The following is a 15,096-nucleotide window of genomic DNA, read 5'->3' as shown; positions in this document are numbered from 1 at the left end:
AGTTGTTTGGAAATATGCCGTCAATGAGAATCTCTCATGATGTATACGTTCATATTTAAATGAGAAATATTGTACGATATTAATATAGCAGTTACCCGCGTTCGCACGTACGTTTTGCACATGTAGAAGCACTTCTGGTTCGAGTGAATTATATTTTTCAGAAATTTTGAGTTTAGCTTGTTCCCACAACGAAAAATATGTCAAAAAGTGTATATTTATTGCCAATTTAATTTAACCTGGATGCCCATGTAAAATTTCCGGTTGAATAGTTACGCGTAAAAAACAAAATAACCAAACTCATTTTCGCATTTATAGTATTATTAGGATGACAAAACGACCCACATCTGGTACAAGTGTTGCGACATCCGTTAGTCAAATTGGCATGTATCAGTCACGAAGGAAAATACTCGCAAACTGTGTTCGTAAGTATTAATTTTGCGTATTGTAATAGTTACAAAGCCAACAAATTATCGTCAATATTAATATTGATATTCATGATAAAATGATAAAAGTAATTCATTTGTTATCTTGTTACTGTTCATGATTGAAACCAGTGGTGCTCTTGAACATGATTAACCGTTGCTGACGAATATTGTTTATTTCATTTATTAATCTCTTGATTTATTTCTAATTTTTTGTGATTGTTTTTGATAGGTTTAGGTCGAATTTCGTGGTCAACGTGCGTGGTCAAGGATTTCATGGCAACATCATTTCGTGGTTAACAATCATGGCTATCATCTTTATTTCGTGGAGCCAGATTTGTGGTCATCCAGTTAAAGGGGAGTATTCTTATTAGGGACTTTATTTGGGAACTTTTCATTCATGTAAGGAAAGTGTTATGGGGTTTAGGAATATGTTTTAAGTGTTGTATAACTACAAGCTATTCAGCATTCTAAACCCGAACAAAAAACATATAAGACATATTATAGCAGAAAAATAAAACTACAACGTACAAACTATGAATATACGATCTCCCACACACTTGATTGCTTTATGTACTTACTGTTATGAAACCCCAATATTACACGTGTGCTTGCTATTATCACTGTGTAATTACACTGCAGGCGTTGTAATTAATACAAGCTCGTTAAAGGTAGATTAACTATTAATAGTGTTTATGATATTGTCTACTTCATTAGGTTCTATCAATGTTGCATAAGTTATTACAAACATTCAATTAACCCATCGCTTCTAGAAAAGCACTAATTTACGGCGGCCCGTTATTGTAATAAATAAAAACTGTATATTTCAATGTGTTTAAATCAATGTTTTTTAATATTTTATAAGTGAAAAGCGTATTTTTTTGGAAAAAAAAATTTAAATTAAATTCACAAATAATAAATACTTGGGTTTTTCTTAACAATATGTTACTTATGTAAGAATAATTGTTTAAGTAACACTGATAATTTACATTAAGTTTTTCCTGCATAATTTGTTATTTTTTCCAACTACAAATTGATCGGATCAGTATTACTACATTTTTTTTAAATAGTTACACAATAAGAAATAATCAATATTCATTCTAATTAATCACACCTAACCAATTTTTTTTTCATCCATTCCTCAGATATTTATGGATTTTAATTTTCAAGGATTTCCAACAATTGCCAATAATAATCCAAGGCTTATATGGTCTGGTTACGTAAGTTTTATTTAATTTTATAAAAACTATTTAGTATATTAAATTATATTTATCGTTAGTACTAATACTTAGATATATAAAAATATATACTTTAATAATTTGAACTAATATGTCAACACTACAAATGATCTCGTTATTTTACTCTAGTCATTTTACTCTGGCTTCATTCATTACTTCCTACACAAATGAAATAAGTAAAATTCATACGCCTGATACATTTAACAATTAAATACAATATACTCGTAAAACACATATTAAATCATAAAGGAGTACAGAAGAGAGAATTTAGTATATTTTTCTGAAAATTTTCAGAATATTCCAAATAATACAAACTTTTTTAAAGATCGTAATTAAATTACAGGTATATTTTAAGACTTCCGATAAAAATTACTTATCTGGTCATGGCTCCGCGAGTATTAATGGTTTATTGATTTTGGTTTTGGCACCCCTCTCAAATTGAGCTTTGTGTAACGACACACTGACTACAACGATAAGAGGCAATTGTTGGTGGATTTTAGGACTTCCGATAAAAATTACTCCTCTGACTATTAAATCTGGCTTTTTAAACTGTCCGATTTCTTGGCTAACTGATTACAGAAAACTCTCGCATTGCTAGTTTGTGTGTTATAGGCGCATGTGCTTGGTGACCAAATTAGTTATGAAAATATAATGGCCACAATACATAAAAAAATTTCCTACAGTTTGAGTTCCAAACATATATGATAAGGATACGGCAGGATGTGTTCCGATTTACATGTGACTTAATATGTGACTATCATTGGAAATTCTTTTACCTTGTATCCGCAGGACATATAAGAATATTCATGACTCAGTATATGCGGTCTAGTAGTCAAGAATTTTCATGTCTTTAGAAGAATTGGTAAAATACCCAATTTACTAATAGCGTTAATATGTGAGTACAAGTGTTTCCATCACTCCATCCGGTAACTTCTTGACGGCCATCGTGATGGTGAGTTCATGACGTTGACGTGTGACAAGATCGTCATGAGATCGTTGTTGCTTCCTGCCTGGCATGATCGATGAGGATGAATCGTTGCTTAGATCTCATTATTAACTATAGATAATTTGAAATATACGAGAATTTCTAACATTTATGATCGTTTTACGTCTTAAAACTGATAATTGTTCTCATCTTTAGGCATCAACAAACTAAGACATGACTAACTTGTTTACTAAAACTCATCACAAACATGGTCCACTACCAGAAAAAGAAATTGTATAGGCAAAAGTCAAATGTAAACATGATACTCACTACCTACTTAATAAATTCAGAACATTCCTTTTCAATTCTTCAATAAAAATATTATTTCGTACTAACAAAAGTCACCATTGTCATCCCCTTATCTTGACAGCACATATTTCTCTTAAATTTAAAATATGGTATTTTTATGAACCAGAGGGAAAACTTTCTAAATTCATTTAATCAATAAGTGGAGTTATTTGTGAATTTATATGTATACGTCTTCAACACAAATCAATATTCATATGTTGGTGTCACTCATTAACCATCTTAGTCAAATGTTATTTCCTGGACCTTCTTCCGTTTTCTGGTAAAAGTAAACTTAAAAATCATTCTTTATTTCGGCTTAAATGCCCAATATTAAAATGAATATATAATAATATTTTTCCATTGTTCATTTTGTAAAATTGTAAATGAATTTTTTCATTACTTTTTTGAATCTTACGAAATTATTAAACCAATTTTTTAAGAATCTTATTAAAAATGTGAGAAATATTGTGTAGTTTTTTAAGGTGATATTTTAACGTCAATTTAATGTATATCGGCTGTGTGAATATTTACGTCAATGTAATGAATATTGGCTGTGTGAAAATTTAACATCACGTTTAAATGGGATGTTAATCCCCAATAAATTCATTTATTTTGATTTATTTGATTTATTTAATTTATTTCATTTAAATAAATTACTGTTCTCGTTCAGCATTGGTGGAGAAAGGTAAGCAGAGATTATTGAGCACCAAATATTTATTTACAAGATTGAATGTACAACAGTGTAGATTCTGGTAGACTATGTACACAATGGTGGGAAGCACCGAAGTTTGAGATTTATTTAAGCTACATTGAACATTTCATAGAAATATATATTCTTTATAGTACAAATATACACTAAACATAACATACACATTTGAATAACTAATTACATGAATTTAACATAAATATTTAGATTTTTAAATGGTATGTACCATAACATATTCTATTAATGTTTTAACTGTATTTATTTCATTTGAAACATGTGAATTGTTTGAGCATTGCATAAAACATCATTGTGTAACTTCTGCTTTTATCCACTTTATATACCGATATGCTCTACTCTGCCCAGACTATTTTAAGTAGAACGACAGAACAAACAAGTACACTTTATTACAAAATTATACTGCAGTAGTTATCAGATTTAATCATTTTCCATACGAGAGACATTCCCTTGACACTGTTAACTATTATTTTTCAAATTTATGTCCTCTCGGATAAAATGCAAATTTTACTTCAACATCAATGCTAATACCAACCATGAAAGTACCTAAACCGTAGTACCAAACCCTAATTGTTAAATTTTAAACAAATTAGTTCTAAATTCACTGCGATTGCAACAATTCCCAATAAATTCCGTTATTAATAGTTTATTAATTACATACATAGAATCCATAAAATATATTTAATATAAGCAAAGTTTATCTATAAGAATTCGATTTTGACAGAATGAACAGGATTATGAAGGAGAACAGAACCAGTGACAACGCAGGACTGATAACGAAGGAGCAGGATTCCTCCGCAGTGACTTTGTCTGAAACACAAAGCATATTTATATAATGTAAATAATTGTCAATATCCGTGATATTCAGGAATTCGCAAATGTCTCATAACAGCCATGGAACTTTAACAATTATATATAATATTTACTTAATAATAATATCTCATATGGCTTGATATTTATAGTTAAAAATAAGTTTAACAATATCTTGTAATATTAAAGACAATTCCAAAAGCAACCACACTAATAATTAGAATCTATTTTATTTATATATGTTTTAACCAAATGTAAACATACTTTTGTTACAGTGTTGCTATCTAAGTGAATTTTCTGGTCGCAGTTCATACGAATAAAATGTACAACTAACTTTTGTGCACTCTTTTTCCTGGATTTTTGTTGGGACTATTCTCTCCATTTATTTTAATACTTATTATTTCATAATCACTTACTTACTTACATCATAGATTAGTTTACACTTATACGAAAATATTTGTAGAGGTGGAACACGTAAAGAATCACCTGATATAATTTTTTTATAGTAAAATTGTGTAAATGTTGGAGGTCATATAAAAAGTGTAGACATTTTTGATTATAATTATATAAATATAGTTTACTATACCGGCAAGTTTCTCCTCCGCTCGCCAGACAGCGCGAGTGTCGACAGCATTGCTGGCAGCCACGACGGCAGCCCGAGGTCTTTCCTGTTCCGCCGAGTTCTCCGTGATTTGCCAGTATAGAGTGTACATGCTGGCTGTACAGCGCACTTTCAGTCTGCCGCTCTCCGTGAAGTGGTCCCGATGTAACACCACCACAATAGAGGAGAGAGCAGTCTGCAGACCTGTCTCAGGCTCGTGCAGGGACCTCACCTCTATCACAGTCTTGTTCTTCAGCTGCAAAACATCAGTAATAATCCACATTAGACGACACATCACATAAGATTTAATGACACTACGGGTTATGCTCAGAGGCGAGTAGGCCCAAGTCCTTTCGCAGGTCCTCCCACATGTTACTTTTTATATAGTCCCCCAATGATGAGAAATAAGATTAAAGATTGGCTCTCTGGACGTTACAAAGTCGTACTCATTCTCCTCCGTAGACTAATGGTTATAGTCTCGGCTCTCTAGCTGAGAGATCACGGGTTCAAATCCCGGGGAGGGCCAATCATGTATACACATGATACAGTATGTACTTTGAAAATAAAAAAAGCAGTGAACATCGAAGCCGGCATAGCTAAGCTGAGGCTTAAAAAATAAGAAAGAAAAAGTTATATTCCTTTGCCCCCCTTCTTTTAGCTGTTGCAGCCATTCCGAACTCAGCCAGTAAGTTTTGAAAAGAAGGGTTTTATAGTCCCTTGCAACACTATTCCTTATGGACAATCTACCTTGCTAGTCTTTAGCGGAATTTTAGAGACATATCTGATATTCTGGCTCAACTGGCTGAAGAGCCAGGCTAGACACCCTCGGATGCAAAATTATTCCCATTGATATTAAATATAACTATATTAACTCCATAGGACAGTGAGTCAATTTATAAAACAATGAATGCTTGTATCTATTATAACTACTGGTTGTACTAATTATTTTTGAAATACATAGATTGTTTGGCTTATTATGTCAACAGTTGTTTTACATACATGTACATTGACAACACTGGTTTTAGATTAATTATAACTTTAGTTAGAATAGAGTTGATGTAATTATAAATGTTGGAATCGGGCGAAATAATTTGCTTGACCCGTATAATTGCGTTCAGCTCTCAGTTTGTCACAGATGAATTTTGAATTCAATTCATGAATACTGAAATTTTTCCTCGTTAGCAATTTCCTTAACTTACATAAAACTAAATATAGCACAACTCACAATATAGCACAATCCCCAATATATTGCAAAAACCATTATAGCACAACCAACAATATAGCACAACCCGCAATATAGCACAACCGACAATATAGCACAACCCGCAATATTGTACAACCCACAAAATAGCACAACCCGCAATATAGAACAACCCACAATGTAGTAAACCCCACAATATAGTACAATTCCAGTATATTACAAACCACATTATAGCACAACCAACAATATAGTACAACAATACATATAGCAATGAATAAATAAACGTATTTGTACTGTGAACTGCGATCAACCCACAATATAGCGTAACTTACAATATAGCACGGCCCAAAATATACCATGGACTGACAGTGTTTCTTCTGTTTTAATATTTATTCTTTCCTTACTCAAGTCCTGTATGTTACTGGTACACATGCTAAAGTAAAGTTAATGTACATAACCTGTTATCATATCTAAGCATGTTCAATCATAGATAGATAGGAAAATATTTTATAAAGCTAACAAATTTACATTAAAATTATGAAGAGACTGCGATATACCAGTAAAATTACATACGTGGTGATACCAATTATAGAAATATCGTTCACAGTTGTTAAGTGAACAATCATATTTATTCCTAACTAGCGGGCCCGGCGCGCTTTGCTGCGCATTTCAATAATTTTTTGCAAAAGTTGCCCGCGGCTTCGCACGCAATTTCCCGTTGAAAACAGTACACTATATTCACTTATTCTTTTTCTATCACATTCTAAACATTGCTGAGATAATTGATAGTCGTTCCATCGTGAGCCTCTTGGGCGTATTATGAAGGTATGTACCATATTCCTGCCTCTATCTAGCTGTTACCCACGGCTTCGCACGCAAATCTTAAGAACCGAAGTCCTTATATTACTTAGTAAATTTTTTTTTACTATAATAAATTTTAGATTAAATTAGTTATATCTCCGATGCCACGATTGAGCTTGCTTTGTTGTCTCGATCGAGAGAATATGTACACACGGAGTTTTGAGAACCATACTTCTGTCAAAAAAAACAACTAAGGTTGATTTTATAACATTCTTTATATTTGTAGCCAACGTAAGATAGTAATTATGATATCTGCATTACTCTTCTGATCAAGCATGAGCATGGTTTATATTAAATAAATATTGCAGTTAAAGGTGAATTTTTACGTCAAATTTGAATTGTATTATCTGGATAGTAAAGTCTATGTTTAACAGTGATTGCAAAAACAGTTTAAACAAAATTTGTCGTTTCTCTTAAGCTTACTCTATGCTTTAAAACTATAAGTGTAATATATGTTTACAAAGAACAGCTGATTAAAAATTTGAAAAGACGTTAACATATGTTTGCTGCAATGCATTTCTTATGGGTATTTCTGTAACCAGTGGGGCGGAATCCTGAATCGGGAAAGGGATGGGCATAGCTTATAAACCTTCTCCGTGGAAAAATACATATACGTACAAATTTTCATCATGATCGGTCCAATAGTTCACGATTCCATAAAGGACAAACACACAAACATTCATTTTTATATATATAGATTATTGATCATAACGATTTTATCGTCACATAATACCATTAAGATTTTCAAAAGCACAAAGATTTCAACAAGCGATACTAAGAAATATCGACAGATCCACAAAACTACTTGTGTGACTTATTTTAAAATTAAATCCACTCCGATTCGTTTTTTTCTCTTACCAATAATAAGTTACTTAACAATTTACAATATTATCCAACACAATAATCTACACACAAAGAAATTTTTCAAAAGGTTCTGATTGCGCTGTAAACCAACCACAATTTAGCGAAGGAAAATTCACCATAATATCTGTATAAAACACTCTTTCCCACTTAACTTCACTTAACATTTAAAAGTATCGCTTACGGTGGCCGTGGACCACTGTGGCTCGAACTTTGCTCTACCAACTGCCCAAAGTTTTACCGAACACGCTGACTAACTTCTGAAACCGCTGTACCATGTACCAGACAGGATAAACTTCCGGGACCGACTGCAAACTGAGTTAGATGTCCCTCTCTAGTTTGTGATTCCCTTTGTGAGCCGCTTCGGTTTGGTTTGAGAAAGCTGATCCATAAAGTTTGCTGTATGTTTACTTTTTTGATATTTCTGTCTGAATAGTGTATACTATTCATGTATAATACGGTGCCTCTATTAAATTTACTTAATGTTGGATGTTTTTAAACATGTTTAAATTCATGCTAAATAATTAGTTACAACTTTAGTCATGATGATGGTCACATTGTGATAGCAAAAAATGTATGCTCTAACACTCTCTTCTTCATAACCTATTTGGCAAAACAAAATTCAAAAATTCGATAAAATTAGATAGAAAATATACATTTTATAAATAAAAATTTATATTTTTCAACTAATCAATATGATATCATCATATAGAGTGTACACAAATTACATACTAATACAATGAATGCAAGTAACAATGATTATATTATATCACTTAGACAAAATATATTGGTTTCTAATAGCCGATAAATAGTAACACTGGTAAGAACTATCATAAAAAGAGGTGGATATAGAGATTATGTTTTGTACCTACTGGACTTCCATTGATACTCCAGGTAAGATTGGCTGGAGGCCTGGAATGCCTGGAAATGCAGCTGGCCGACAGTTTGTCTCCCACCCTATACCTAGGTTTCATACCCCTCAGCTCCGGCCTGTGAGTGGGCGTGACTGAAACATAAACACTTTCCATTCTAGAAACTAGTTGTTGCAATGAGAGAGAGAGAGAGAGAGAGGAGAGAGAGAGAGAGAGAGAGAGCAAAAAAACTCCAGGTCAAAATAGACTGATAAATTTTAATACTTAGTACAAAATTTTCTGGATTGATTTTAATAATCAAACCAGAAAATTTGAGATCCGCTTGTTATTGCTTAAACACACTATTAGTTACTTGTGTTTTTTAAATCACTTCTTTTGGCGGGCTATGAGTGTACGTTTTGCATGGATAAAAATGTTATCCTGGAAGAAAATTAGTCTTTCTGTTGATTATAAATATAAGTTTTTCTCAATTACATTGAGCCTTACCTTACATTCACTTACAAAATAAATTACATCAAATCAGGTTTTAATACAAATTTTGCTGACCAAACGTCAATACCATAAAATAACATTTTAAAAGATAAATTTAATTTAACAATGTCAAACACATAAAACACAAAAACATAAGTCAAACTAAATGAGGAACAACAATAGATGATTTGAACACTTTTGATATATTTTTTTTATTTCGTACGATTTACATTTCAAATTCTATGAATTTATCTTCAGGTACATTTCATGATTTTATTTATTTTTGAGCCTACATCTTTAATATAAATAGATGGTATTTTTACAAGAAATTTAGTAAAATTTATTCAAGACTTTTTATTTCTTATTTCAGTTATCACAGGCCCATAATTCCATTTTTAGAATATAATGGCAATGGAAATGAAGTCAATATTTAGAAAATACAAGATGGTAGTAAAACTGATACTGAACAAATCATAGAAACTAATATAAACGATAATAATGAAAATGTATAAATATGTATTACTTTAATATTAAGAAGTCATCAATTTGTTGGTCATTGTAATATATGAAATTTAAAACGTATGACAAACATATGTATAACATAAACATATAACATGTATAACAAAAAAAATATAAAACATTTTTGCGTTAAAGAATTTAGTGTCCCATATTGTTTTAAAATATATTAAAACACCATTAGAAAAACGTACTTTTGCAAGATAAATTTTCAAGAAGTTGTCACTACTGTCAGTCAGTCCCACGGCTTCCTTTATATTTTTGTTTAGTAATAAAACATAAGATTATACCTTAGAGTTTCATACTTTGCAGAGTCTGCAATTCTTAGTTTTGTTGTTCCCCTTTCTTGAAATGCGAAGGTTGTAAATTAAACTTATCTAGTAATTCTACGTTTGGAAGACACATTTATTAAATGCAGCATTTCTTTTGAGATAGAAACTACCTGATTATGTTGATAGTAGGAAACCAGTCATTACAATGTATTATAGTGATGATAATACGCGTCTATCTGCTCTTGTGGCTGGTTACAACCGAACAAACACTTGTGTCACCATCCAACTAGCTTCAGAGTGATTATAGTGACGCTACTCATCCAAAAGATGGACGCAGACACCTTTGTGCATACACCATCACGAATATTATGAATGATTTTTATATTACGGTGGTTTACGACAGTGACAAATTCATTCCGATGGCAGTTATCCTGGATCCAATCATGTTAAATGAGTGATACTCTGTATCTAGGTTAGGGCTCACAGGCAATCTGAAAACGTTCGTGCTGTATAAACAAGCGACACTAAAAAAACAACTTAAACAAAAATTACATAAAGAATTTCCATCCTGTTACTATTCACACAAATGCTCTTATTGCTTTCCCAATTTTAAATGCCCTATTCATTCTTAAATACTAATGACTTGCATTAACTACATTCCTCTATGACTATGGTTACGTTAATATACGTAATAAATAATTGCTAGAAATTAACATTAAGGGAGCTCACCGCATAAACCGAGTCAAGAGGTTCAAACATGCATTATGTATATAAGTGGCCCTTGGGGGAGATTTACTACTTAATGTATGAAGCTACACGGTACACTGCCCCAACCTACATAATGTATTGGTTCATTTCTTCACAAAACTTACTGTAGTGTGTGATTCCTCTAAATCGATGTATTTTCCTAGACATCATCTTTTTTTACCACTATATAATTTGTAGAAGTCGATATAGCTACGAGTCAAACAATCGATATATACGATTCTGGATGTTACTATGTTACTATTTGTAAGAGAAGTAAAATATATTGTTTAATCTTTGTCACTACCTAAACTTTTTTTTAGTGTCATAATATTTATCAGATACTGTATGTAAATAATCTTGTATGATTGTTATTGATAAGTTAAAACGGTCTGAAATACCTAATCGGAGTAAGGACTTCGTACATACATTTTTGTTACAATGACGTTTTGTTTTCTATGTGAAAGCACAATACAATAAGGATATTCATGACTCACCAACGACATCCATATACCCGGACACTTGGGCAGTCTTGAAGGATGGGCTATCTGCTGACACCTCGCAGCTGTACCTTCCAGATAGCGCCAGACTGACCTTGTGGAGGCAGAGCTGGGTTGCGTTGGAGCAGTTCCTCTGGTACAGAACATTACCTCATAGACTTTTATCTTTAGGTTAAAACACATGTGTCCTAGAATACCAGCGAGAGAGGTGGACCTGGTGTATATCAGTGTATTTACACAAATTATTGTTAAAATGTGATCATATAAATATTTGTGATCAAAATAATTGATATACACCAGATCCACCTCTCCTCTTCTGTTCCATTATTGATGTGAAACGCTATGAAACTGGTTATTGTATAGTACACCCTAAGAAATATCAATTGTATTCACATCACATATTGGATGACTTTTAAAAATACTCTCGATCTTAGAAATTTCTATTGCCTTCCAGTTCTCGTAATAAAAGAAGATTCATATCACAAACCCTAATTGAAGTTCCTTTGTAAATATTGGTTTAAATTTAACGTGTCAATGTTTAATTAAACTATATTTTATACTAATAACTATACAGAGTAATAATAATGCAAGTCAAACACGAGATCAATATTCCGGAATAAATTGGGCATATTGGACAAGGTTACTAGAATAATATCCTTGTTTAGCAATCCGTTCCCATTCCCTTATTACAAGAAAGCTAAAATTGGATTTAGTATCCTACACGTTTTACTACTGCTTATATCAGTGGTATGCTGATTACATGACACGCAAACCCCTGCATTGCCCTTAATTCTTGTTATTTTAAATCCTTAATTTTCTTTTGATGGATGGCCATGCAAATTGATTGATTTTGTTGTTAGAGCAAGGTTGGAGTACGCCACACCGTGTACAGGGTTCGCTTAGGTTGCATGCAAAATTTCTAATCTATAACTCATCTCATTTTACTACATGTTCTACTATGTCACAAGAACGTCGTATGATTGAACTCAGTTTGTTCACTTTTAAATTTATTTATTCTGCGAGTTTCTCGTTGACAACATTGTTACCCATAAGACAAATTGTTCGGATAAAAATGTTCACTATCACTCAGCCAAACTCAATGAAGTTACATGCACATCACACAATTCATTATTGCTTATATGCGCATGAAACTTTGTGCAAAATTTAAAGTCTATAGGTCAGTAAGTTCTCAAGATATCGTACGGACAGATAGACCAGTCCTTCCAGTCATAGGCTTTATAAAACATATAGCTAACCAGGACATAGTTTACTTTTAATAAGAAGAAAAAATATTATTCGGTCAGCTATAAAGAAGCTTATGACTTCTATGAGGAGCGTATTCATGTATAACCTTTTCGTAATCATGATTGAAACAGCTTATATTCTCTAAGCCTAAGCAATGGGATGTCAGAACCAGAGCAAAATGAATAAACCTGTCAATATTATCCTAAACTTTATAGTATTATAAATGCGAAAGTACCTTTTTTTTGTTTGTTTTGCACTCACGCACAAACTATTGAACCGATTGTACTGAAATTTTACATGGACATTTCTAGAGCTTCTGGGATGAATATTATGGCTTATTATTATTTCAAAAATCCCTACGGGCTACGCTCCAATGGTCTCTAAAACAGCAAAAACTACCATCTTGGTTTCTAAATTTGTACAATATGAATTTAAAGAGCCTTTTAAATATAACCAACTTTTCTGTGTAAACATTGTATTATGACAGCACAATCACATTTTTAATTAATTTTAATATTTCCAATTTTTTACATTTATAGAATGAAAGCATAACAAAAAATAACAACACTTCTTAATTCAACATTTTGGAACAAATCAAACCATTTAATTGATCTGGATTTTAATTAATGAACTAAATTGGGAATGTGTACTCGTAAGATATTGAATTTACAGTAACTGAAGGATCAAAAACTGATTTCTATTATTTTACGCCAAAGTATTGTTTGATTTTTTAAAGTTGAATACAAAATAAATTTTTTTCCGTCACCTTCATATATTTTAAAATAAAATTACATATCTGTTGGGATATATTATTTAATATATGCAGGATATGTTAATATATTAGTATGAAATGGATTACATATTTGGATTAAATAAAACTGTACTCTGAATCAGCCAACTTCATATATTTAGCTGTCAGGATATATCAAACTGTTATCCTAGCGATATATTATTAGTATAAATGGATGTGTTACATATGGGAGGTGGATTAATATTATAAACTCGCAAGTACTCTGATTGCCAAGGTCAATCATTGTCAACTTCATATCATCAACCATGATAGCTGTCAGGATATGTTATCCTAGCGATGTATATTATTAGTATGAAATGGATGTATTACATATTGGGAGGTGGATTAATATCAAGGCGGTATAAACTCGCAAGTACTCTGATTGCCAAGGTCAATCATTGCCAACTTCATATCATCAACCATGATAGCTGTCAGGATATATCAAACTGTTATCCTAGCGATGTATATTATTAGTATGAAATGGATGTGTTCCACATTTGGAAGAGGGATTAATATCAAAGCTGTATAAACTCGCATGTGCCCTGGTTGCTAAGCTACTTCATATCCTCAAACCATTCACGTCCGGGACTGAATTGTAGTTCTAGCTCTAGTTCTGTCCGGACGTGACCCTTAATAGCCCTTAACGAACAAACATCCTGCCGGCTCTATTGTCTATACTGGAACACGATAAGTCGACATGAGGAATACGAATCAAGATGAAGATAATCAATGTAAACAATATGAAGATATTTGTTTACAACAGTGTATAGAAACTGCTGTAATTTATAGTTTAGTACATGTGTTCAACGATACCTTTAAGTGGATTTAACGACTTTTGGTTTGTAAATATTATAATTTATTTTAAATTTACAGCCCATTACGATTCTTCTGATCATAAAAAAGTAGAAAAAGTGTTTAATGTCCACGAGATATTACAGTTATTTCAATTAGGAGGATATAGCTTCAGAGAGTTACGTGTAAAACATTTACGATGAAAATTACATTTTTTTTAGTTAAATATAATTTAAAAATTGCATGTTTTATATAATACCTCTAAACAAATAAAAAAATTATTTTATGAATAAAACATTTCACTTCCTAAAGCTGTAACTCACGTACGTATTGTGGACATTTCGTAATTTTATCTCCACCCATTTTCTATTGGCCTAATTTCAAAATTGAACAAATTCCTTCTTTAAAAACATTTAATTTTATATTGACTTATAATATTTTTTCATATATTTCTGTATTTAGTAAAATTAGTTTAAAGGGCTATGCATTTAGCATAAGATGAGTTTTTGAAAACTAAATTGATTGTATTGTAAACATAATACTTTATTAAATAATATACATACAACAATTTTATTTTCGTACAGCACACAAATACTTTAATATTTTTCATTAAAGGCGAAGAAAAATAATTTAATTACATAAAAAAGAAAATTATAATTCTTGTTATAATTTAAAAATATAATTCTCATAGTATTTCGGACTTTTGCCATCGTTATGTGGTATAAGTCGTATAAAACACATTTTGTAACATATAATGATAGAAAATTCCGAAAACCTATTATCCTTTCACACCTTCCATTGTCAATAACAAACTTTAAACAAAAAATTCTCTTCCATAAATAGATCACATTTTTATCTTCAGGAGCTGTTGTTTAGGTCTAATCCCTAAACTATCTGTTTACTGTC

At 31.6% G+C, this 15,096-nt stretch overlaps 1 protein-coding gene across 1 annotated transcript in view; it reads right to left on the bottom strand.

Moving 5' to 3' along the window:
- Positions 1 to 3,635: 3,635 nt before the first annotated feature.
- LOC124356679 overlaps positions 3,636 to 15,096 on the bottom strand; it is a 181,053-nt gene continuing 169,592 nt past the window's right edge. The window contains exons 4-7 of the mRNA XM_046807814.1: positions 11,361 to 11,496; positions 8,861 to 8,994; positions 5,051 to 5,321; positions 3,636 to 4,464 (exon numbers count right to left, since the gene is read on the bottom strand). Of these exons, the coding sequence (XP_046663770.1) occupies positions 4,352 to 4,464; positions 5,051 to 5,321; positions 8,861 to 8,994; positions 11,361 to 11,496 (654 nt within the window). The 3' untranslated portion in view covers positions 3,636 to 4,351. The remainder of the gene's footprint in view (positions 4,465 to 5,050; positions 5,322 to 8,860; positions 8,995 to 11,360; positions 11,497 to 15,096) is intronic.

The sequence above is a fragment of the Homalodisca vitripennis genome, chromosome 3 (assembly GCF_021130785.1).
Source record: "Homalodisca vitripennis isolate AUS2020 chromosome 3, UT_GWSS_2.1, whole genome shotgun sequence".
In the NCBI taxonomy this organism is placed as follows: Eukaryota; Metazoa; Arthropoda; class Insecta; order Hemiptera; family Cicadellidae; genus Homalodisca; species Homalodisca vitripennis.
This window is presented reverse-complemented; position numbering and strand designations above follow the sequence as displayed.